Genomic DNA, 25,906 nt, shown 5'->3' on the forward strand with positions numbered 1-25,906 from the left:
TCAACTTTAGTTAGTGTCTATACGATGTGCACAGATAACGGGTCAAAGGTCATTAAAGGGTCATTTCCGGTCAAAATCTAAAAAATTCATATCTGATATGTGTGGAATAGCTAGGTGATATCACTTGCACTCATGCATGGCCGGGGACTGATATTTACTGCAGGGTCACATATTTGGGGTCAACGGTCACCTGGCTATATCTCAGGATATGGAAGACGGATAGGGCCATTATTACTATAGTGATGCACCATTAGTGGCAGCGGAGGTCTATGATAGTCTCGACCCCATAGGCCAAGTTCAAGGTCAAAGGTAAAAATCTACAAACAAGCTCCGAACTTTTGCCGCCACAACATCAGTAGGGCTGATGATGCGTTCAGGATTGGACGTGAAAATTTCCCACTCAAAAATAGTAAGTCCAGTTGACTAGATTATAGTTTAATATTAATAAAGCTCCGATTGAGCTGAAATTCACCAGGAGTAATATTTGTGACATCCTTAACACAAACTGTTTACCGTCGAATTATATGTAGGCTGTAGCCCTATTGTACCGAGTGTGGAAAATAGGCTTGCACTGAACATGCATTACTTTAGTATAGACCTATACGTTTTCTAGCATTTCGCCAGGATCGTAATGCAGAGAGAGAAAAGTTAGCACAGAACATTTGCTAGATTTTCTTTTTTAAATCGGATACATAGCGGGTTGAACTGATGAAAAGAAAACGAAATACAATAGTACTTTATGTGTTGAATTGAATTAACGAATCTCACATTTGACGTCGATTTGATGACTTCAAATATGTGACATGTCATGTCAACTGCAGACACTTTTGGGCAGGATCGTAAATGGAGAAATAGCCAAAAATCTGCCCGGGGGTATTTTTTTCACAATTTGTGTTTGTTGCGAATTTGTGATGTTATCAATGTTAAAAATATTGTCTGGTAGTTTCAGACCGGAATATAACTGCCATCTTGTATTTTTTGAGCCATTTTCTCAACATTGGCAATAATATTTTTAAAGGCCGATATCTCAATTTTCAATCTTATAATATCATAACATACGAACTCAATATCTTTGCTTAGGAATGTCCGATTTCATAGGGGAAAACGGCGTTGTGGAGCAAAATATCTCTATATTTAAATTTTGGATTTATAAAGCGCCTTTCTCCAGATCTTAGAGGACTCAAAGCGCTGTAATATCGCTGCAATAGTGAATCATCACAATCAGATCGCATCAACTAGGTTGTTGCCAAACGGCGCACACCTATCCGCTTTTAGATTGTAACACCCACCAATTATCTGTGCAGCTCCCCAAATTCCATTGGGTGAAGGAAGTTTTTGATAACCATACAACTAATCACCGATTTTTGCGATACAGGAGGAAACCGGAGATCCCGGAGAAAACCTGCGAGAGCGAGCATGGAATCGGGATAAACCAAGGTCGCATAAAGTGCGTCTCTCAAACGCGCCCATCATTCATGGCGCGCTTGCATGAAAACGAATGCCTCAAGCGCATTCCGAGGGAAACCGAATACCCCCAATTATTGCTCCATTCCTGTATCAAGATGGCGGTCGAGTCCTGGTTCTCTGGTTTTATTTCTGTGGCAGTAACACACTTCTGAACTGAGTGTCAGGACCCCGATTACAGGCTAAAACGATTAACTAAATTTTGAATGTGTGCGCGTGGGTGTATGAATTTGATGTGGGGTTTACATACGTTGACTGCAGGTTAGTCCAATGTATCCGGTTGCGCAGTCACATGTAAATCCCTGGCCCTGGTCACCCGGTGTACATGTTCCTCCATTCAGGCAGGGGAGTGAAGAACAGGGATCAACTGAGGAACGAAAACAATAAAAATAAATCATTGACGAAATAAGTCAGTGATGTATCGCTCGAGTCCGGACTCGGAATCGAGTCCGGACTCGAGTCCAGTTTTTGTCGGACTCGGACTCTGCTCTGTTCAAAATAGATCTAAAATTTGATTTAAAATTTGTTGACTTCACTTTATTTGCCCTTTTTCCTAAAATTAGGGGCTGTCAAATAAGTCATCTGTCATGTGTCCTACATATCCACCATATTATTTAGGTTAATATTTGTGAATTAGCATAATTAGGTTAGGTCTTGATAATTAATTATGCATAATGTATAAAAATATCTGATATTGTAACTAGACTTTTATAGTGTTAAGCATGCAGTTTTTTAAGGTTGGTCTGAACCCTGGAATTATGGAAACTTTCGTGCCTCATAACTGCTAAACTGTCGGTGTCAAGTATATAAAAGTTTATAATAAATATTTAGAATGGCAAAGACTTGATAAGTTCATTTGTGAGGTAAAATTTGGGCCAAAATGCTCATTTTGGGCCCAAAATTTTTTTTCGTGCCCATTTTTTTTTTAACTAATTTTTAAAAACTAGATAAAAATATCTAAGAGCCGTTTTTTTTTTTTTTTCAATTTTTACCAACTTCTCCAAAAATATTAGAAATTTGGGCGAAAATCAGGCCTTTTATGTTTTTTTTTATTTTAGCATTTTTAATTTTATCAAATCAAATTTAATTTATTTTTAATTTTTTTAATTTCATATTGGGGAAATGTGACTGGGAGAATTTATGTATGGCGTGGAGTGGTGTGGTGGACAATAGTCAAAGTGGATGCGGAAAAGTGGAACGCCGGAAACATACCTCAATCAGAACTGTGCAATATACACATGTGCCCGACCATAGCATAATGATGTACCAGGAGGCAGACCCAAGGTGGTGTTGGCAATTAAGACACACCTGAAGGGGTGCATTTATGTAATGCCCCTCTCCACGGTTCACTTTCCTCCGGCCCGAAAAACTGGGGCACAGCGGAACGACTTCGTCAAGTTCACACCATGATTTAAGAATATTGTGTTTTAGAGAAACTTTGTTATTTGTTAGTTGCAGTCCTAATCTAAGAATATCACCTAAATCTTTTACCTTCCAGTGATTTGTAATCCCTTTTGGAAACAAACTCATTTTATACATATTCATAACACACATAGCTACACGTTATCACTGTTTGTAACCAATATCACATTTCATTTGATCTAACGTACATTCATCTATCACCACCTTAGATCTCCATACTTCTTTTCCATTCTGGAATAGAACATTACAGCACACGGTAGACTGTAAACTCGCACCAGCTAAATTTGCACGCTACAGAGCCTGAAAAAAGATCCCGCGAACCAAACATTGACACACGTATGGGCGCTGCCATTGAGTGCTAACAGGTGCTGGGGTGCTAATGAACGCGTCGCCAGCACAAGCGTCCAACGCGATCAATAACGCGTATAGGGCGCATACAAGTGCGCGTACGCGGCCGGTAGTTCCAGGATACGCAATTACATGGTCAATGGCCGCTTCCACGCAGTAACCACAGAATTAGAGAAGGAGAACCGGGACTCCCTATACCGCCACGTACAATCGCGCCGTCAGCTATGGGGAGAAAATTGGGGGCATTCGGGTCCTTGCCGACGGTGCGCGGAGACGAACGAAAACAATTCGGCGTCTCATATGAAGCGTCTTGGTACTCGCGTACAGGTCGCATAAAGTGCGTCTCTCAAACGCGCCCATCATTCATGGCGCGCTTGCATGAAAACGAATGCCTCGAGCGCATTCCGAGGGAAACCGAATACCCCCAATTTTTGCTCCATTCCTGTATCAAGATGGCGGTCGAGTCCTGGTTCTCTGGTTTTAATTCTGTGGCAGGAACTGAACTGAGTGTCAGGACCCCGATTACAGGCTAAAACGATTAACTAAATTTGGGGTGTGTGCGCGTGGGTGTATGAATTTGATGTGGGGTTTACATACGTTGACTGCAGGTTGGTCCAATGGATCCTGTTGCGCAGTCACATGTAAATCCCTGGCCCTGGTCACCCGTTGTACATGTTCCTCCATTCAGGCAGGGGTATGAAGAACAGGGATCAACTGAGGAACGAAAACAATAAAAATAAATCATTGACGAAATAAGTCAGTGATGTATCGCTCGAGTCCGGACTCGGAACCGAGTCCGGACTCGAGTTTTTGTCGGACTCGGACTCTGCTCGGACTCGGACATAAAAAGACTCGGCTCGGCGCGGCTCGGAATCTGACACAAAAGGACTCGGACTCGAAGCCGAGTCCGGTCCGAGTTCATGCAATTAAATACATGTTAAATGTGAACTGATTATCCTAAAAATTTCAAATAGATCTAAAATTTGATTTAAAATTTGTTGACTTCACTTTATTTGCCTTTTTTCCTAAAATTAGGGGCTGTCAAATAAGTCATCTGTCATGTGTCCTACATATCCACCATATTATTTAGGTTAATATTTGTGAATTAGCATAATCAGGTTAGGTCTTGATAATTAATTATGCATAATACTGTATAAAAATATCTGATATTGTAACTAGAGGTTTATAGTGTTAAGCATGCAGTTTTTTAAGGTTGGTCTGGTGCCTCATAACTGCTAAACTGTTGGTGTCAAGTATATAAAAGTTTATAATAAATATTTAGAATGGCAAAGACTTGATAAGTTCATTTGTGAGGTAAAATTTGGGCCAAAATGCTCATTTTGGGCCCCAAATTTTTTTTTCGTGCAACCTAACAAAAAAATTCTTGGGCCCATTTTTTTTTAAACTAATTTTTAAAAACGAGATAAAAATATCTAAGAGCCGTTTTTTTTTTTTTTTTTTTTTAAATTTTGACCAACTTTCTACAAAAATATTTGAAATGTGGGCGAAAATCAGGCCTTTTCATGTTTTTTTTTTAATTTAGCATTTTTGACCATTTTTGGTGCAAATTTCTCGAAGTTGGTTGAAATTTCAAAAAATGAAAAAAAAACGGCTCCTAGACCTAGATATTTTTATCTAGTTTTGAAAAATTAATACAAACAAATTTCGGCCAAGAATTTTTTGTTATGTTGCACGAAAAGAACTGGGCCAAAAAAACCGTTTGGGACTTTGGGCAAAAAAAATGAACATTTTGGGCCAAATTTGACCTCACAGATGAAGATGTAGATCAAGTCGTTGCCATTCTACATAAAAATTATATATACTTTTATGTACTTTAGACCAGCAATTTAGCAGTTATGAGGCCCGAAAGTTTCCATAATTCCAGGGTTCAGACCAACCTTAATGCATTAAAATCATTTGTTGGTTCAAAGCTAACGCAGCAATTGTGGTAAGTTGCAAAAAGTGGCAAAGTATGAGGGTTTTGTTGAAAGATTGTTGAAAGAGAGCGTCACGTAACCAGCGTGTGCCCAAAGAGCATTAAACCGTAGTGATCAAGGATGAACTAATTATGCAGGGGTGTGCGTGGGTGTATGCAATATGGGTGTGGTGTATAATACTTACCCACACATGTGTACCCATCAGTCAGACTATGTATACATATTTCTCCATTATCGCAGGGTGGAGAACAGGTATCAGCTGAGGAATGAAAACAAACAAACAAATAAGAGACATTAAAATCATTGACGAAATAAGCAAATAATAATAATAGTAATTATAATAATTACTACCTCATTTTCCCAAAACTGTTCAAAAAATGTTTTCATCAATTACTGAGCAGTAGATTTTTGAAAACAATCTAAGTTAATGTTAACAAAATAATATAAATGTCCTTTCCATGACATTATGTATGTACCCTCTACAAGTACCCCTGTGAATGTCAAGTTCACAACGTGCGTATTTAGCTCGCATTTCTGAGCAAGCTGTTTATCATGTTGGCGCGACATAATGCAACAGGAGGTTAGCTGCCCGCACACGGCACACAGTGTATATGGCGGGTTTGAGTATAGGATTAGAGGATTAGCCATAGCATGGCAGGCGCAGTATATTATTTTGTTGAACAGATAATTAAACCTGTTCAGTTTTACTTCTAAAGTTCGGTCAGAAAATGGACAATATTCTGACAGTATGTAAAACAGCAGCGATTTCAATCAAACAAAACCCAAACAAAGCCTAAATGCAAATTGTTATTAATTTTATTAATTAAAGATTTCTTCTATGCAAGTCCAATTGAAACACTATATGGGACGTTTCAATAGCTTAGGTCTGCTCTTTTCATCAGCCAGATGATGCACTGATCTGCTTGGGTTGCCAGTTGACTTCTTATTGGTATTGATTGAAATAACAATACATCTTAATGTGAATCTGGCTGATGAAAAGCCCGGGGGGTACTCAAGTTTGGTTTTGGTAGGGACGTGCCGCTGAGAATTTGAAAGTGGACCCATAAATATACCAATTTTTCAAGAAATTTGGACCCATTTATATACCAAGAGTCAAAATTTTCGGCCGAATTTAACCCAAATTGTCCTAGTTTTTACAAATTTTCCGAAAAATTTGGGACAATTAACGAAAAATTGGGCTATTTTCCGAAAAAATTGAGAAAATTGTGAAAAAAGGACCCATTCATATACCAAAATAGGCTTTGAAAAAGGGGTCATTGATATACCAAGAGGCTGAAAATGCTACCCATATTTGCGGCACGTCCCCGTATGGTCATTTATACTGAGAACCCCCCCGGATGAAAAGAGCAGACCTTAGCCGACCTTAGCTCTTGAAACGTCCCATACAGTAAGTGTTTCAATTGGACTTGCATAGAAGAAATCTTTAATTAATGGAATACTACAGTCCTGATGAACTTAATCAAGAATGTTATTAATTTTATTATGTTGATGGCAGGAGATGCAGCGTGCAGAAATGCCTTCACCAAAAAGTGTGTCTCACTAATAACCATCTTTATTTTTACTAACAAGACTTTACAAAAAAAATGTCTGTTTTTCATAGATTATTATAGAAATAATTATGAACCTACAGCCTGTCTCAAAAAAAAATTGTGCAAGTGAAAAGCGCCCTCTTTGGCAATTAGAAAATACCGTTGTGACATGATGCTTACATCACCGTCAAGGGCGCAGTCTTAGCTCTCAAATAACATTTATACTGTGTTTACTGTTTTATTACGATACAGGTATAATGATTCTCTTTTTCCTCTTAAAACAGATTAAAAGATAAATAAATATTTCACATTCTGCTGTAAAATCAATTTTTATACACATGCATGCCAATGATTTTATCGTGGTGTCACTCAAGACATGTTAAAAGACATACAAATATTGCACACCTATAGGTTAATGATAATTATTATTATATATATAATGGTTATTTACTTGTTGGGAGAAATTAGACAAAATAATGCACGCACGCTGATATTGATGCATCTAATGCACGATCTCCGAAGGGGGAGTGCATTAGACGCATCAGCATCAGCTATCATTGATTTACATGTACAGCCCACTACCCTATAAGTGGCACAAATGTCACTTTACCCTTTCGTTGTTATCTAAACATATCTCGAGATTGAAACAAGCAAATTTAACAGAACAAATGGTATTTGAGAGCTAAGACCGCGCCCTTGACGGAGATGTAAGCATTATATCACAACGGTATTTTCTAATTGCCAAAGAGGGCACTTTTCACTTGCACAACTTTTTTTGAGACAGGCTGTATAATTATCAGGCCCCATGTCGCATGGGGGAAAATGGGAGATCACACAGCATGACTTCATTTGATATTGTTATGGTCACCAAAATGACCCAGGCCAAAATCACCTGCTTCGGGTTCACGCAACACCAAACACACAAACACACTGTTTATTACTTAAAACACTTATGATTATTTATTAATTAGTGCAGTATGGCTATCAATCAATCCTTATACAATGTTACAACAATTACTTAATTTACTCTTTCTTTATGCTATGGTTACTTAGCTAAGCCTGGAGATCTTGATTGGCTGGCTTTCTGATGAGATTCCGTTGATGGTCTCAGTTCTTGATCCAAGATCCGGCAATATCCGCGATCCTATCTACCACAATCTCAGTCCAAAGTCCTGATGACTATACTTTCACTACCCTAGCTACTCTGCTAGTGTTCTCCAAAATTAATGGTCTCCTATGTTGACCTTAAGCTCCTCTCTCGGAGATCTCTTGAGCAAGCTTTCTGCTCCACTTGACAGACATATAACACTCTATGCTAGTCCAGCAAAATATCACAGTTCGGTGATGGAGATACTTCAGTCTGTCACTTCTTTGAGTCGACAAACAATAAAGCACTATTGGCTTTCACTACCGCCTTTGGCGTAAAGAATTCTCTCCAACACGCACACACAAGAACCGCGAACCGAAGTTTGAAGACTTCAATGGTAACTTTGTACCAATACTGGCTAACATAAGTTTCCCAGAGTTTCCTCTTACACCTCAAGACTGCTGCCTACCAATCATTCAACCGCCAGGCTTTTATACTATTTCTTGTGATTCTAGATTAATCTGCATAAATTACAGCATTTAATCATCCCATATACGGCATATTACATTACCTCAATTCCCAAAATAGTGCATGAAATCACCACAATCCAATCAGATCAATTACTCTGTATACATAGTTCTAAAAATAGCACATTACCTCAACACAAACCAATCAGATTTCATTAGTGTATAGATGGTTACTGTAATAGAATGTTCTAGAAGCTTCTAGGGCACTCATGATTGTTCTAACAATATCCAAATGCTTCTAGAACTTTCTCCATATTACTAGATGTGAATTTCTTGCTCACTTTAATCATTAACATTTTCCATATGAGTTCCAGAACATTCCATGAACAAACCAATAGGGATAAATACAGTGTTTTAATTATATAAATATTATGAATCATTTTGGGGGACACATAACAATATCTACACTCCTGTGTACAAGATTGACGTCATGACCTCTATCTATAGCCAAAATATTTAATTATCGATCATGTGAGCCAACTTGGGTACGCACAGTAATTTTCATCGAGCGTACTACGCAAAGACCGGCACTTACGGCGCAAAGGCAGCTTTTGAGAATTAACCAATCACACGGTCGTTGCTAGGCAAGGTCAAGGTTCGGTCATGAAGGTCGCGCGATCGTGTTATTCTATGAAAAGTACGCTGACGCAGGAGGTACATCCTCTCATGATCGAGAATTTGTTATTTTGGCTATAGGGGGTGTAATGATTTTTTGGCTGCATCTCACACATCGGATGTGGCAAGGTAGGCTGCTAAATCACAGTGTAAGGACATTGTGTACTTTTTATCTGTGGAGCAAATTTGATTTAAATTTCCTACAAGCAATATGTGCGTTCTCGTTAAGAAACTTCCGGAATCAATGCCATTTTTTTTACGCCAGAGGAAAAAAGCACTTGCTATACCAGAAAAATGCATGTGAAGTTTTAATTTTACATTGAACCCAATGCAAAATATACAAGTTGGAACCAAAATATCCTACACATTTGCTGCCTTGAAATTCCAGTGGTTGAAAATATGAGCGATTTCGAACGTTTCGAATTTCCCCATCTGTACTCTCGCGTTAAAATGTCTTTCCGCAGCGCAGTGTTGATTTTTTAGTCAATTTAACAAATCGCCAGGTGGTAAGCGCCATGCATTCTCTAAATTCAGTACATTTCTGTTGTCAACCGTGTAATTGAATGGGATTATTTTGAAATTTTAAAACGCTTAAAATATCACAAACAAGTAGGCCTATGTTAATAAATAATATTAATACAAGCTAAAACCGTTGGGGTTCGATAACCCCACAAAACTAACCGAGTGTATAAAAAATGCCATGCGGCTGAGCGGTTATGCCGTCTCTCCGCCCATCATGCCGTTCGCCGCCTGCAAATTGTCGTTCTTTGAGCCTTTATCTAATATGTGTTTAGTGTAATGAAGCTTAATATCAAACTTACGTGTTTCACAGTTGACTCCAGTGAAGAAGGGCGCACATGTACAGGTATGAGAATTGGTTTCATCTGTACAAGTACCTCCATTCTGACACGGGTTAGGATCGCAATTATTTTCTTCAGAACTAGAACTAGAACTAGAACTAGAACTAGAACTAGAACTAGAACTAGACCCATGTCCATGTCCGTGTCCGTGTCCGTGTCCTTGTCCTTGCCCTTGCCCTTGTCCTTGTCCTTGCCCTTGTCCCTGTCCTTGTCCTTGCCCTTGCCCTTGTCCTTTCTTAGCCATTACAGAAGTAACAGCTGCTAAAAGTAGTAACAAGACTAAAACTCGTGCCTTGTACATTTTCGAATTGGCCTTCTGATTCCTCCAAGTCAGATCAATCCTTGTCTCTAAATGTAAAAGAAAGGAAACATATTTCTAACAAGTCATCGGAGAACACTATCTGCCAAAAACATTGCAAGAATTCTTTGTGTCTTTATCCTTATTCAAACTTGGTCCCATTTATGGAAAGTTCTATTTTTGAATTCTAATCAATTCTTTTGTTTTGATATTTTTTCTCCTACTGAAAGTACTCAGCTTCTTCATTCTTATTTAATATAGATGGAATGAAACATGGCAATGATCATCCCATTAACCATAATAATTAAACTCATCTGATACGACTTCTTTCCAAAAAGGAACGTTATAATAATTTGTTAGCATACACCAGACGTTGTCAACTATATAGTTGGGCCATAATTCTATGAAAGGACTCAAACGTAAGTTCATACAATTTCCAAAAGTTTAACTGACTGTCAGCACAATGAATACAGCTATAAACCTGCAATCAAGTGCAAATTTGCTGGGACACTTTCATAGTTCAATGACCCTCCCCGCACCCCTTATTCAATGTTGTATACCAAACACCTCATTTTTTAAATGGCCTATATTTTTGCTCCAACAATGGTTGGTGGCGGAGGGAGGGGATTCGAAATAGGTTGGAAACTATACAAATAAAATATCATATGGTGAACTTCACATGACCGGTTTTATTGAACAGAGGGCGCGAAATATAAACAAGTGTCCCAGGGAAATTTGCACTTGATTGTATTGAAGAAGACAATGATTTTTTCACTAATTTAAAACAAATAAAATTGCGCATTTTTTGGTTACTTAAATTGTCATTATTTGTCAAACTAAATATTTTTAGGTATCAAAACGCTGTAATATATGCATTATTGAAGTCATATTTGACACATGATTGCTATTATAAGCGCATTATCTTAAAATTCACTTTTAAAACTATTTAAAACTTATCAAAAGTAAACCATATTGGAAATATAGAGAACAATCGGTTAAAAAATAACAAAACAAAAAAATCATAAAATAAAATAATTGTTTCCCTTTAGTTAATTTTTGGCTCACTTAAGGGAACGGTTATGAACGTTTGGACAGTATTTATTTAGAGCACATCAGACATATCGAATTGCATTCTGAATACGAAGAATGTCCTTCTGATATCAAATAATTTTGAATTTTGAAATTCGCAATGTAATACACATTTTATGGCAAATCATTAAAATTGATATTTTGATATTTAACAGTACTTGAAGTAAACTTTATAAATCTGATGATGTATACTTAAAGTGTATGTAGGTGGGATGAAAAGCCGACGATCAATTGAAAATTTTGACCTTTCGTATTGAAGATATGGATTTTTTTTCCCAAAACACAAAAAATAGGTCTTTTGGGGAAAAAAATCCATATCTTCAATATAAAAGATCAATATTTTCAATTGATCGTCGGCTTTTCCTTCCAGCTACATACACTTTAAGAATATATCATTAGATTTATAAAATTTATTTCGAGGACTGTTATATATCAAAAATTTGAAAAATATCAAATTTTAATAATTTGTCATAAAATTTGTATTATATCGTGAATTAAAAAAAATGAAAATTATTTGATATCAGAAAGATATGCTTCGTATTCAGAATGCAATTCGATACGTCTGAGGTGCTCTCATGTCCCACAAAAATACTGTCGAGACGCCATAAACGCTCATTCTAGATCCCTTAAGTTATTAAGCCTAAAAAAAAAAAAAAAAAGAAAGAAAGAAAGAAAGAAAGAAAGAAAGAAAGAAAGAAAGAAAGAAAGAAAGAAAGAAAGAAAGAAAGAAAGAAAGAAAGAAAGAAAGAAAGAAAGAAAGAAAGAAAGAAAGAAAGAAAGACAAAATAGCATTACATGGATTCGAACTCGAGATCTCGGGGGCGAGAAGCGAGTCCAGTAAGTATGTGCCATCGGGAAAATAATGTTAACCAGTTAAAATCAGGATACTCAAAGAGTATTACTGAGTGTGGCCAGGGAGATCATGAGTTTCCGACAATGCTATTTAAAACAGCCTCTGAGCGATGGAGATGGATGGATGTTTTCCCCGATTAGCTGGAAGTATGGTTATTTCGAAGCTACGAAAATGGTCCAAAGTAAGACATAGGGTCTTCTGCGGATTGTGAAGGACTTTATGAAAAATGTTATAATTATTATCATCTGGATACGGATCTGACAGGAGGTCATAGCCTTTATTATGGCCGAGATTTCAAGACAGAATGTCTGGGAGATAAGTAATAGGAGTAAGCAGCATCATTTTCGTGTGAGGATTTCATACGCAAGGATATTTATAAATGCAAGTGTACACTGGACTTTGCTGATTTTCGCAGGACAAGTGAATAAGGATATATTACATCAGTCGTCCAGAACATTGCAAAAACTCTAGGATCACCAACAGGAAGACCGCTGGTTAAGTACTGATAGAATACAACTGATTGTGTGATTTTATTGTATATGCAATATTATTATTATGTACCAAGCATACTTTGTTTTCAATTAAAGACTTAGATTATGTTAGCTTAATCAAACAGTGTATTTGTGTTGTGCATTCGTGTGAGTTCGGGTAAAAGGTGATTTTGGTACGACTCGTAACAAAATGTATAGGATGTGGAAAAGTGCAACTTTTTCTAATAGCATCATTTCTGGAAAATGTGATTATTTTTGGCCAAAACAAAACGACTTTTTAGTGAAGGAACTTTGGGAGGGTAGGGGAAATTTTTAAAATCAACGAAATGTATGTCAAGTTTAACGCAAAGTAAATGTTTTGTAATTTTAGAAGGGGATGGTATTTTTTTAACCCTTAACTATTTGGAAACATGTTTTCTAAATTTATAATAGTCTGGTTCTATTTTATAAAAAATTCCATTCCAACAGGAAAGTTTAGGTAAAAGTTGGCAACCAGCTTGTTTCTGTTAATTTGGGTATGCTGAACTCGAACGTGTTGTCTGACAAGCAGTCATTTGACCGTGACCCTCATAAAGACCCCCCCCCCCCCCGACTCTATAGGCCTAGTTTGTGCATGTTTGTGCGTGTACGATCTATAAAAGAAGTTATTGGGGCACATAAGGTTGATTTGCATGATGTGTATGTATCAAAAGTCAAAGTTGCTCGAATTTCCGTAAAAGTTAGGGCAAATTGTTTGCTTAGTTTAGAGGTTTCAGAAATAGAATAGTTTACATTCTCTGAGATGTCTAGTTAGCATGTTACACAGCAAAGAGTTAAAATATATGTAGAATTCCATAGGATTTAATGGCATTTATATTTATTTATCATCTATCTTCTGACCTTCACATCGCAGATAGTAAACGAATTTCTCTTTTCCAGAATCCCTTGAAGTGGGAAAATAGTTTACATCCATTTTTACGAAAATGGGATTTTGTCAAATAGGCTATAGCCTAGGACTTGCTAAAAAGGGCATTTCGTGATCCACAACCTCATCCCCCACTTTTCTCAAATAAAGGTTGAGATTTTTTATATCACTGGAAACCTCTAGCTACACCATGCTTAAGTACAAAAAAGTTCTTGCAGATTAATTCGTTTTGCAAAAATATCGTCAAATTTGAATTTCGTTCTGGTATACCAGATCGAAATTGCAACAGTGGCCTATGGAGCAGTGTAACACACATAATCATGTATAACTCGCAAACGCAAAATCGGAATCATCTGAAAATTTGGGAGTAATCTTTTTTCGTGGATATCTACTGAAAATGTCCTAAAAATAGGATGCTAGGATCACGAAATCCTCCCTAATATAATTGACTCTGTATAATTGACCTATGTAGTTGCAGTAATCTGATATGCAAGTTTGTTTTTGTTCAGGCATCAAGGTATCATGGATGAATTTAAAGAAGACATCCCTCAAGCATTTTTGACTATATTTATTAGCAAAATTAATCAAGAAAACTCCAAACAAAATAGCCTTTAAAAATGGATGCTGGGAGAGGGCTGCTGGTTTCATGAGTAAAAGGTCCAACTATGGTGTTGCCTACTTGACAATAGATCAGGATATATGTGTTTCAACTTTTACATGACTGTCCGCTGATTCAATTAACACATCTGAAAGGTTTAGAAGCACGGAATTAAAGCCATATTATAACATTTCTTTAAAAATAGATTATTATTCATTTTCTATAAAATGTTAGCATTTACTGTCAGATATGTCCCCGTTTAATTTTGAACCGAACAAGTGAGGTAAAGCAAAGAAAATTGGAATTTACTACTAGCGCCAATGCGTGTTACTCCGGCGGTTGTAATTTGGTACGCTGGCGGGTGTCTGTGTGTCCCGCACACCGTGTACGTAGGTGTGTGTTGACATCGCATACGCGTTCGATTAATATTTCTATCGTAATAATAAAACGACGGTTCCGGCGGTTTATTCAAAATCTCGGATTTTGACAAATCTACAGCACCTAAAGTTATAATATATCAGCAAATGTTATAATATGGCTTTAAGTCCTGTCTGATTAATGTTGCTATCTTCAGTAGATAGCACATGGTTAGCAATACACATGCTGCGTTAATTGATTTGAGTTAGCATCATACTTAAAGTTGAATTATTTAACTTTTAATGGTCAAGAAAGGCTGAAAGCCATTTATAATGATCTTTTTAAACATGTGTTGTACCCTTATGAGATCATACCACTAAAGCAGGTCCACCCTTTCAAACTGAAAAATAACAACAAGTGTTTCCATTCGCAGGTCATACTTGTTCGATCAAAATGACAAAAAAAAGAGAGGGAGTGATCTTACCTTATTTATCTTCAGTTATCTTCCTTCGGTCTGTGCGAGGCAACAATGGCAAGCGAAATGAAACATAAAGATACAAACATTGATTAAATAATAATGTTTTTGCCAGCTGTTTATACGGCTTGATTGACAAGATAACGTCATAATTATAATGATGTTGCACCGCCCATTAGGCGGCGCAAACATGATTTATTTTAAGAATGTTACACGCAGAACGCTAGTCAGCCGGTGGCTATTGTTAAACAAGACCTACTCAGTCACTATGGTCACTTAAAACCTTAATGTACAATCTTTTTAAATTTTCAGATTTTTCTTTTTTTCTTCCAATAAAATGATAATATGCAATCATAATCAAACTTCTCAATACATTTTGTCGCGAAAAACATTGTGAATTTGCAAAGAAACAACATGATAAACTTTGCTCATAGCTTTAAGTTGGAACATGTGCAAGTATTACAAATATGCCAAAAAATCGGTTTTGAAAAAAATAAAGGTATATTCTGAAAAAAAAAAAAAAAAGATCGTACATTAAGGCTTTAATTAGGCGCTAGAAACGAACAAATTCGGTGTTGAAATTAGCAAACTTTTAGTTAGACCTTTTCAATTCATATATAATTAATTTTCTCGCTTAAATGAAAAGCAATAGTTTTCAATTCTTCGGTAAATGTCAGGAGAAAACTATAATGCTTGGTACTGTACTATACCAAGATTTTTTTAAAGGTATATCCAAGCACTATGTTTTTAACTGATATTATTGAAGAAAAAATATTGCTTATATTTAACCGAGAAAATGAATTTCATAGCAAAAATGTGTATCTCTGAATTGTGCTGATTTCAACATGTATCGATCGACTTTTAGCGCGACTATGTATACCAAAAGAAGCTTTAAAGTGGCGTACTGAGTGGTTATCCCAGGGACGATCTTTTTCAGGCACGTAAAATACCATAAACCATACATGATCTTTTTTAGGCACGTAAAATATCATACCCTGGAGAAACTTCAGGGACCCCGGGATAAAGGGAAAGAAGGGACAACAAAGGAGAGAAGAAAAGGTCGAGAGAAGAGAGAGGAGTGGAGTACACTAAAAAGGGCACTATAAGAAAAATACGCGCAACGTATAACCTATTTGTACCACAGGCAGCACCCTTAGGAAAAGGGTTCTACTATTGTTCTTGTTCAAGAACAACTGGCCCTTTGTACATTGAGTTGATTTGCTTGTACAAATCAATTTGGTACAGTCAAGAGATTTTAATACCGTGTTTGCATATGTCTCTTTGCATATTGAACATTATGTTATTGGATATTAACCCCATATGAACTGGATTTTTTTTTTTTTAGTCAAAGGCCCATTCTCCGATAAAGTGTTCAAGTTTGGTCTCAGGAATGACAAAATGCAAACCTCGAAGAATTCATGAAATTCATTCAGAATCGTAAACTTTAATAGTTTAAGAACACAAAACAATGCATGGGTGATTTTTGAACAATACTTCATTTTTTAGCAATATTACTTGTACGTATTGGTGGTAACGTATATGTGGTAAAGTATCTGTGAAGCCCTTTCCCACCTTTGTCTTAATCGTGCAAGTGTAAAAACTTACCGACTTAATACCCATACTTGATCAGTCATCACCCAATGTACTAAAGTCTGGTATGATATTTGTCTTCATTTATCACAGCGTTTTTTTCCGAGGGGAGTAAAATTTAGGTAACGTATCTGTGACGACATGAACGTAACGTCAGGACTTTTTGCCATTAATAGACCAGACTATTTTTACTTTGAAACCATTGTGTCATGTTCCATATATATAATATAACTATGGAGCCTACTTGATCCATCACATATGGGAACATTCATCTAGCCAATTATTTTCACAGATTGTTATCCATTAGAAATATGGTAACGTATCTGTGAACAATATTGGCGACATAGTCTCAAAGACCTGTTTGAAAAAATTAATAATCCGTGTTGTGATGTTTTATACTTTAAAATTAGGGCATGATACCAGCTAATGAAAAGTACATATAATCCATTATATGCGCGCATGTTTAGCGAGCAGGGACACATTATACGTAACGCACCTTGGCTGGCGACATGCAGGAAAATAATGGACATGCATAATCAGCTTTATTATTCTATACTTTCAAGGCACGTTACAACCTCTAGCCTCACACATTTTAGTAAGCAACTCCTAAGCATAAGTTATCTTAATAAAAGTTATTTCTTTCTGACGAAACAAGTCTGAATACGACTTGAAACTATGGGCGACACAAATTTGGCATTTTGAACACTTTATCGGAGAATGTGCCCAAATGCAGGCCAATGCGTTGTATCAAAATACATAAATTTATTTCTTTATTATTTATTTCTCATACAGGCTGAGTCAAAAAGAAGTAAACTCATGTTTGAGGGGCTGTAACTCGAGATCTGTAAGGAATCTGCTATAAATGAAAATACCACTGGAAAGAGCAAATTCTACACGTCTAAATAAATTTTTTTAAAAGAATTGTTGCAATTACTCACAGCAAACTAAAGTTATACTCATTTGAATACAACCACTCATTTTTGTAGCTGCACGACTTCAAATGAGTATAACTTTAGTTTGCTGTGAGTAATTGCAACAATTCTTTTCTTTATTTAGACGTGTATAATTTGCTCTTTCCAGTGGTATTTTTATTCTTAGCAGATTTCTTGCAGATCTCGAGTTACAGCCCCTCAAAAACATGAGTTAACTTCTTTTGACTCAGCCTGTACAACATGTGATTGTAGGTCTATACCTAATACAGACCTCAAAATACTGTTTCGATGTAATACAGGGGCTATTTCGTGAGATATCTGGAGCTACCTTTGATATTGCATTTTCTTTGATGTAATAACCCTTTTATAAAAAATAAATTGCAGAAATGTTTCCACAAAAATGTTTTACAATAACATATTAAGAACTTTTATATGTTGCTGTAGTGTTTTTTTATACACAACATTTGTTTTCATGACCTTATATAGCCCAAAGTTTAAATTTTATTGGAAATTATTTTTGCTCAGAGCAAAAACACTTTTAAAATGTTTTAGAAAATATTTATGTGTTTGCAGGAATGTTATGTTAAGATGCAGAATTCAGCAGTGCAAAACAATGTGTTTGGCTATATTTTCACGGCTCATTTTGCAACAACACTTTAGTTTTCAAATCAACTGAACATTCTGAAGGTAATTTACATGAATCATAAATCTATATAATAATGACCTATGGGGAAAGGTTGATGCCACTGTTTTGAGTGGACAAAGAGAGGACAGTTGTGTTCAATTGTTATTTCAGTCTCTAATACAAATTACATTGGCGCTTTATTATATTAGTAATATTGATATGCCAGGGCAAAACTCAAAATCAATACTTGTATCCTAGAAATGTGTCCCATTTTGGGCATAAGATATCTAATGCTAAATTATGTGTATACTTTAGTTAAGAATTTAAAATGAATGAAAATTATATTAGTTTAGGTTTTAAATGACTTTTTAAAGCTATATCGAAATGTTGTACCCATTTTTAAAGCGAGGTTCAAAATTGCTATGTAGTAGGAATTAATCCCGGATCTGTGTCTACATAAGATAACATGCATATATGTGACGTGTCATGTCAAAAGGAGACACTTTTGGGCAGGATCGTAAATGGAGAAATAGCCAAAAATCTGTCCGCGGGTGATTTTTTCACAATTTGAGTTTGTTGTGAATTTGTGATGTTATTTATGTTAAAAATATTGTCTGATAGTTTCAGACCAGAATAAAAATGGCATCTTGTATTTTTTGAGAGATGTTTCAAGGTAATTCCTACTCTCAACATTGTCAATAATATTTTTAAAGGCCGATATCTCAATTTCCAATTTTATAATACCATAACTTACGAACTCAATATCTTTGCTTAGGAATGTCCGATTAATTGGGGGGAAACGGCGTTGTGAAGCAAAATATCTCTATATTTAAGATATGTAAAAACCTCAAAATTGATAACCTGCCCAAAAGTGTCTCCTTTTGACATGACACGTCACATATTTTGTTAACAAGATTGCACGAATTCAAAAGCAAATTAAGCATTGACAACGTGGCAGTTGTTGAAAATGATCATATCAATTAAGAAACAATGTGAAAGATGTTGTTCTTTAATGTTGCTATACATCAACATTAAATTGATCATTTCAAACAAGTGATAGTTTGCTAACAGAATCTCGTGACTTCAAAATATATTAAATCTAATGCTAATTGATAAAAACATGCAACAGTTGTTTAAAATGATCACAGTGAATTTTTAAAAATGAAAGTTTGATGTAACCATCTCCATTAATGAAAGTTTTGCGCTAATGAGACGCCAACGTTAATAATGCTTTCCTGATTTTTATAGTTTGGGCTCATGAAGAAAAATGTGCGTTTTTTTAAACAGATATAAAGTAATTTACATATAGCTATTTAATCGGTGTTTTGTTCGAAGTGTTAATGGAAAACTGCTGTCAATGTGTAGTTCTCCAATCACCTCCTGTAAATATATTAATATCACAACTCACACTATTTCTTTGTGTACAGTAAGTTTATAACATTTGGCCGCAGGGGACCATTCAAATTTTCTGAGTGCGTACCACTTTTAAGAGGCATACTTTTTATAGCTCCTCCTACTTTCAAAACTGGTAGATCAAAAGTGCATTTAAGTTCTGACGAACACTTATTGGTATTTCGGTTCAGTAAAATCGCCTCAAACCTCAATAAATTTGATAATATCAGAATAATGTTGCTCAAATTCAGAAATTGACCCCCCCCCCCCCCCCACAAAAGTCAAATTCTGTCTTCTTAAACCCGCCATTTTACGCTAATTCACTACATTATGAGCGCCACAATGTAAACTAATGGAAAACACATTTTCTGCCAAACAATTACTTTACACCATCTCCCGACACACCCCAATTAATATTTAATCCGTGCCGTTTATACTGACATCTACCAAACCAGTCTGGGATTTTTGCGAAAAGTATTCCATATTAAGTGTCAAGTCTGTATATACATAATTTTGACAATCCTAATAACGTATTTGCTGATGTTTTGTAGAAATAAAAATAATGTGTTCATTTCAAACAGCTGTTGTGTGTTGTTATATAGCCAAAAAAAGTACATTTTGGGTTTTGATGCTTCGAAATGTTATCTTTCCTCTCATTATATGACACTTTTGTTGTAATATTACCCAAATTTAGTAAATATTCACCTTTCCCAATTGTAACTTTCAGCTTCGAGAGTGCACTGCCATTTTAAGGTGTTTACGGTTCAGTACGTTAAAACAAGAATAGTCTCAAGTCAACCTACGTTGAGTTGTTGATCATTTGGGATCTAAATCATCTAGTTTCACCTGGCATTGGTGGCGTTTAACTGTGAGAGTTCGGAATATGAAAACATTTCGCCCGAAATTAGCCATTTTTCCATTGAAAACCGTGTAATAGGTAGTGGTGTTGAACCATGAGGTATTCCGTGCGTATCAAGTAAGGTTGTGTTCTCAAAGGCGGACGTGATATTGCAATTTTCTTTTTTGAAAAGAAATAGTGAGCACGAATTTGGAAATATATTTGATTATAATATAGAAATCAACTTTCTAAATATCCCAATAAAAACCATGGAATCTTTCCCTTGCAGGAATAACTATATCAAATTCGTATGGAATATGTATCAAAACTGTATCAAATCCCGTTTTGATACAGTTTTGATATATCAGTATATCAAAATTATATCAAATTATTTTTGATATGAATTTGATAGTATCAAATCTACATCAAAACTGTATCAAATACCTTTGTGGGTTTTGATACTCGTATCAAAGTGTATCAAATTGGACTTTGAACATTTTGTTACAGAAATTGTTATATCAAAATTGCATCGAATTGGACTTTGAAAAACTATCAAAATCATATCAAATTGTATCAAATTGGACTTTTGTTACTGAAATGGCTATATTAAAATTATATCAAATTGGACTTTTTATTATATAAAGAATTTTTTTATCTTTCCACAGTATAGCTCAGTATACACCAGGTACACCGTAAATTGATTTCCTGTGATGAACATGTACTGAGGTTTGGACCTTATAAGCGTGGAATTGTGTAATTCAATCATTTAAAACAGATGGGTACTAATTAGTTATACATAATTATGCGCAATATGTTGATCATACGATATATGATTGCAGGTCTCAATGCTCAATCCAGGCCTCAAAATACTTTTTTGATTTAATACAGGATCTATTTTGGAGATATTTGAGACTACCTTTGATTTACATCTTCATTAATGTAACAACCCTTTTATCATCTGTGTCTGGACCCATTTCTTATCACAAGTGAAATTCTGACCATCACTTGGCTTGTTGGATTCGTCTATAGACGAATCCAATTTCACGCATTCCTACACCTCAATGACAACCATAGCCGCGACGGGGGTGAACCAGCTATCTCACCTAGAATGTGAAATGATGCGGCCTTGAAGGGTATTTTAAACTGCATTCTATCACCCGTGTTACACGTAGACAAAAGAATGATGACAGTTTACAACACACAAAAAATCATACATCGAATTTTAAGCGGGTTTAATCCACCCAATCGGGCACTCACAACACCTGTTTGGTGCATGCGGGGACCCGATAATGGCCGACCAAATACTGACCATGACTTGGCTCGTTGTATTCGTCTATAGGGACCACCTCAAGTTAAGGCTTCCTGATTTACGTATGCGTGAGATAGTTTGATGGGACTCGATCAAAATTAACTTTGCAATACCTTACCTTACGTAAACTCAATAAGAAGACCTTGTAGATTTCATGTACAAATAGAGAGCCCCTCCTCTAAAAAGCCCAAAAGTATCTGTCCTTATTTGCTGGTGGGATTTTCACGGGAGGGCCCTTTTAGATTGTGCCTAAAATTCCAGTTATGTCAGGGCAGCCCATAGCACCATTAGGCGAACGTTTACGGTATCCGTGCGTGTAAATGACAACGTGCGCGCTAACACAATAGGTGTCGCAAATAGGATGGCATTGAAGTTTTTTAATTTTACTATACATCAAAATAATGTAATCATATTAAACATTAAATTTTGTTAACAGTATCTCGTGACTTCATATTAAATTTAATCGACGAGCGTGCTAATTATGCAACAGTTGTTTGAAATGACGATCACAAAAATTCGTTTTAAGGGTACACGATGTATTATTTTTATTATTTTAATCATTATATTATTGAAAAATAACACTTTGATGTTTTGCAGTAATTCATTCTACATATTAAATGAAGTGAGGTATGGGGCTGGTAGGTTGGTGGCTTAGGGACGTTAGGTTGGTGGCTAAGGGACGTTAAAAAAGAACCACTAACCGCGAAATGTGGATATCCAACTAGTTTGCCTATTTTTGTCCTACCCCTCATTTCCAAAATTATTGAAAGAGCTGTACATAATCAATTATGTTCTTCTTCTTCTTCTTCTTCTTCTTCTCCTTCTTCATCATCATCTTCTTCTTCTTCTTCTTCTTCTTCAACTTCTTCAACTTCTTCTTCTTCTTCTTCCTTATAAGTGCCTCCCTCATATGTATGAGTATTATTGCACTGTGTACAGACAAGCTGGACCTCGCAGTCACCGTCCCAGCTTGCTATTAAAGTCATGGCGGAATAACCCCGAGTGCAAAGGGTGGGCCAGTATTGCAAACACTGCACTCCACCTGAAAGCTCCACTGCGCAGGCAGGAAGGCCACAACACCTAACTTTAGGCAAATAACCAAACCCTGTAGCGATAGGAAAAGCACAAAAACGACAGGTGGAAGATGTCACTGGAAGCCTTAGTCTCAATCCTGCATGCAGGTAGCTTAGGAGTATGGGTCGTGTTGACCTGGAGGCGACAGCAATACCCGGCAGCACCCTGAGCGACCAATCAGACTTTTGTAGGATAGCGCTGCTTGCTCCACATGGAGAGGGGCCTAGAAAAGGTGGCCTAAACAAAGCTCGTCTCCCTACTACCCATTTGACAATCCGCGGCCAACGGGCATCTTTATTACGGTCGAACAAATACGAAGAAAGGGTGTTTATCACTCCAGAGGTTGGATAGATATCGCTGCTCTCAGTGAAGTTAGTGGCAGCCTTAAAGAACATGGTGCTGGATACACCCTCTACTGGTCGGGCAAGTCCAAGGGGAGTCGACGCATCTCAGGCGTTTGTTTCATGGTCAGAGACTCCATCGCGTCCAGACTTAAAAACATGCCCACCGGTCACTCTGATCGCATCATGTCTTTGCGTATCCCTCTGCAAAATGAACAGTTTGTTACACTCTTCAGTATAATAATGCTCCAACTCTACAGGCAGAACCAGCAAACAAAGAAAAGTTCTACTCTGATTTCCGCAGCTTCTTGCAAAGCACTCCAACAGAAGACAAGATCTTTATCCTAGGCGATTTCAATGCCAGAGTATGCCGAGACTCAGACACCAGACACCTGGAAAGGAGCACTTGGAATACGTGGCATCGGAAACTCGAATGACAATGGTCGTTTACTCCTGGAGCTTTGTGCTGAGCAGCAACTTGTCCTCACCAATACTATCTTTCAGCAGAAGGACAGCCTAAAAACAACGTGGATGCATTCTAGGTCCAAACACTGACACCTGATAGATTACATAGTTACACACCAAAGTAACCTTAAAGATATTTACACACCAGAGTGATGCCCAGTGCAGAATGTCATACGGGCCACCACCTTGTCCGCTGCAAACTGAACCTTCAGTGTAAATCAAAGCCCAGGAAAGGAGCCCTCCCCCCTCCTAAGAGAAAGATCAGTGTTGGTAGCTTACAGTCAACAGAAATAAAAGCTAGCTTTCAGGTAAATCTCCTAACTGAAGGCTCAAGTTACCCCGTACCAGAAGTGTTCTGGGAACAGTTGAAAACCACCAAACAGCAGTCGTCTGAAGAAATCCTGTGTTACACTTCCATGAAAAATCGTGACTGGTTCGACGACAACAATGCTGAGATCCAAACTCTCATGGCAAAGAAGAGATCAGCGCTTCAGGCCCACCTGGCAAAGCCTCTTTGTCCAGAAAAGAAAGCTTCCTTCAGAACTGCATGTAGCATTCTACAGGGCGAGCTTCGTGTGATCCAAAACAAGCGGTGGACAGACCTGGCACAGAAAACCCAGCTTTGTGCTAACAAGATTTTTGTGTTTCCAAAGCATTGAGTGAGAGTTTACCTGACATTCTATTGAAATTTGGAGGATTTTCTCAACACTTTAAAAATAATCCGGTAGAAGTTGGGTACCATTATTTTAGAAGGTCTCATTATACGGATTTGTAGGTACGGTGATTTTGGATAGTGAATGGCCTTGGGTGAATAATTATACTCCTCACCAAAAGCATTCAGTTCATAACATGCATACAGTCATAGGCGTAGATCCCGGTCCCCCACCCCCAATATTTTGCCAGGGGTGGTCCATACAATCACCCAACCCCCCCCACCCAACCCCAATGTTGACGCCTGGTAATGTGTTTCTGACCAAATTAACCTCATATTTGCCCATTTCAGCCACAAAAGTGCAAATTTTTCGCGCGCATTTATTCTACTTTCACACCATATTTCATCAGTTCAGCTTCAAAATAGCAAAACTTTTCGCGCGCTTCGCGCGCATTTGTACCATAAACTTATTCTGTCGCGAAAAGGTGCTGGATTGACTATACTTCAAGATTTTCCATCACCCCCCCCCCTATGTCAAAAAGAAATCTACGCCACTGCATACAGTGTTTCTTATTGGCATATTTATTCTTAGTGTATTTACTCAGTGATCGCAGCTGTCCATCAGCCAATTACAACAATTCGGTGCGGTATTTGAATCTTCTTCTGTGCATGCTTGTGGCTTGGCCCAATTCTATAATAAATACAAATTGTATGCCCAATGAATGCTCTGATGTTATTGGTGAGGAGTATAATCCACAATACACTCCAGACGCATAGTAAATTGCCCTATCATTGGTTATAATGCACCAACTGTGACATCTTTTGAGTTATTAGCGTTGTTGCGGCTCCCGTATGCATATGCACCGTAGATTTTGATGAATAGACTTACGGTTAAAAGTCAATCAGCTGTATGATTTGAAGTACTCAATATGCGTGACACACCACGAAGAGCGTGCTGATATCAATCAATAAATCCCACTTGAAATCGAATCCAAAATATATACACATAACAATGAGAGGGTTTGTGGTTTGTGCATCGATACATATATAATAGTAGGTCTAATATCTCACCCTCTCTCAGGCTCCTCTCAAGAAGAGGGGGGGGGGTAGTGGGGGCGGCATGAATTTCTCTTTCGGGGATAGGGGCAAAGTGAATGTCTGGGGTGGGGTAGACAACTTTTGCTCAAAATTGGCGCCACAAGTTTACATTTGCATAATTTTTTGTGTACTATGTCATAAACAATGGTGGGCCAGGATTTTTTTCGGAGGCATAGGGAGGGGGCTAAATCAACTAATTTTCTCCCATGCCCCCCCCTATTGTACTAAATAAAAACCGAAGGGATGATATAGGGCTGATTATACTTGCCTTTGGAGTGGTCAGGCGCCCTCTCTATCTCTCTCATCATAATGCTCTCTCTCTCCCTTTCTTCTCTCTCTCCCACATATGGCCCCAACCCACCCACCCCGTGTCTCTCACTCCCTCTCACCCCCACTCACACACACACACACACACACCCTTCCCTCTAGGTGTGTGTGTGTGGGGGGGCTGATCGCCTTTGATTGAAGTTATACCAAGTACAATGCTAGAGTCCCCTTCCCTCCCGTAACATTAACTCTTCCTCCTCTCCCAGTCCATCCCCTTTCCTTATCTGCTCTCTCTCCTTTCTTCTCTCTCCCACACGTGGCCCCAACCCACCCACCCCGTCTCTCTCATTCCCTCTCACCTCCACTCTCTCCTCTCCCGGGAGTGAACTTACAAGTAGGCCAACGTCTTGTGTGGACACACTCGCAAGTTACTTTCGAAATTAAACGA

At 37.3% G+C, this 25,906-nt stretch overlaps 1 protein-coding gene across 3 annotated transcripts in view; it reads right to left on the reverse strand.

Moving 5' to 3' along the window:
* The window catches only part of LOC140162716 (uncharacterized), a 42,332-nt gene that overhangs the window by 2,358 nt on the left and 14,068 nt on the right, over positions 1 to 25,906 (reverse strand). Inside the window, exons 1-6 of one of the 3 annotated variants that reach the window (XM_072185998.1) lie at positions 21,680 to 21,932; positions 14,885 to 14,914; positions 9,772 to 10,158; positions 5,356 to 5,430; positions 3,832 to 3,948; positions 1,715 to 1,831 (exon numbers count right to left, since the gene is read on the reverse strand). In XM_072185998.1, the coding sequence (XP_072042099.1) occupies positions 1,715 to 1,831; positions 3,832 to 3,948; positions 5,356 to 5,430; positions 9,772 to 10,111 (649 nt within the window). In that variant the 5' untranslated portion in view covers positions 10,112 to 10,158; positions 14,885 to 14,914; positions 21,680 to 21,932. Of the gene's footprint in view, positions 1 to 1,714; positions 1,832 to 3,831; positions 3,949 to 5,355; positions 5,431 to 9,771; positions 10,159 to 14,884; positions 14,972 to 21,679; positions 21,933 to 25,906 lie in introns of those variants that run through there. The other 2 variants (XM_072185999.1, XM_072186000.1) reach the window with 2 other exon arrangements.

This window comes from Amphiura filiformis, chromosome 10, assembly GCF_039555335.1.
Source record: "Amphiura filiformis chromosome 10, Afil_fr2py, whole genome shotgun sequence".
NCBI lineage: Eukaryota > Metazoa > Echinodermata > Ophiuroidea > Amphilepidida > Amphiuridae > Amphiura > Amphiura filiformis.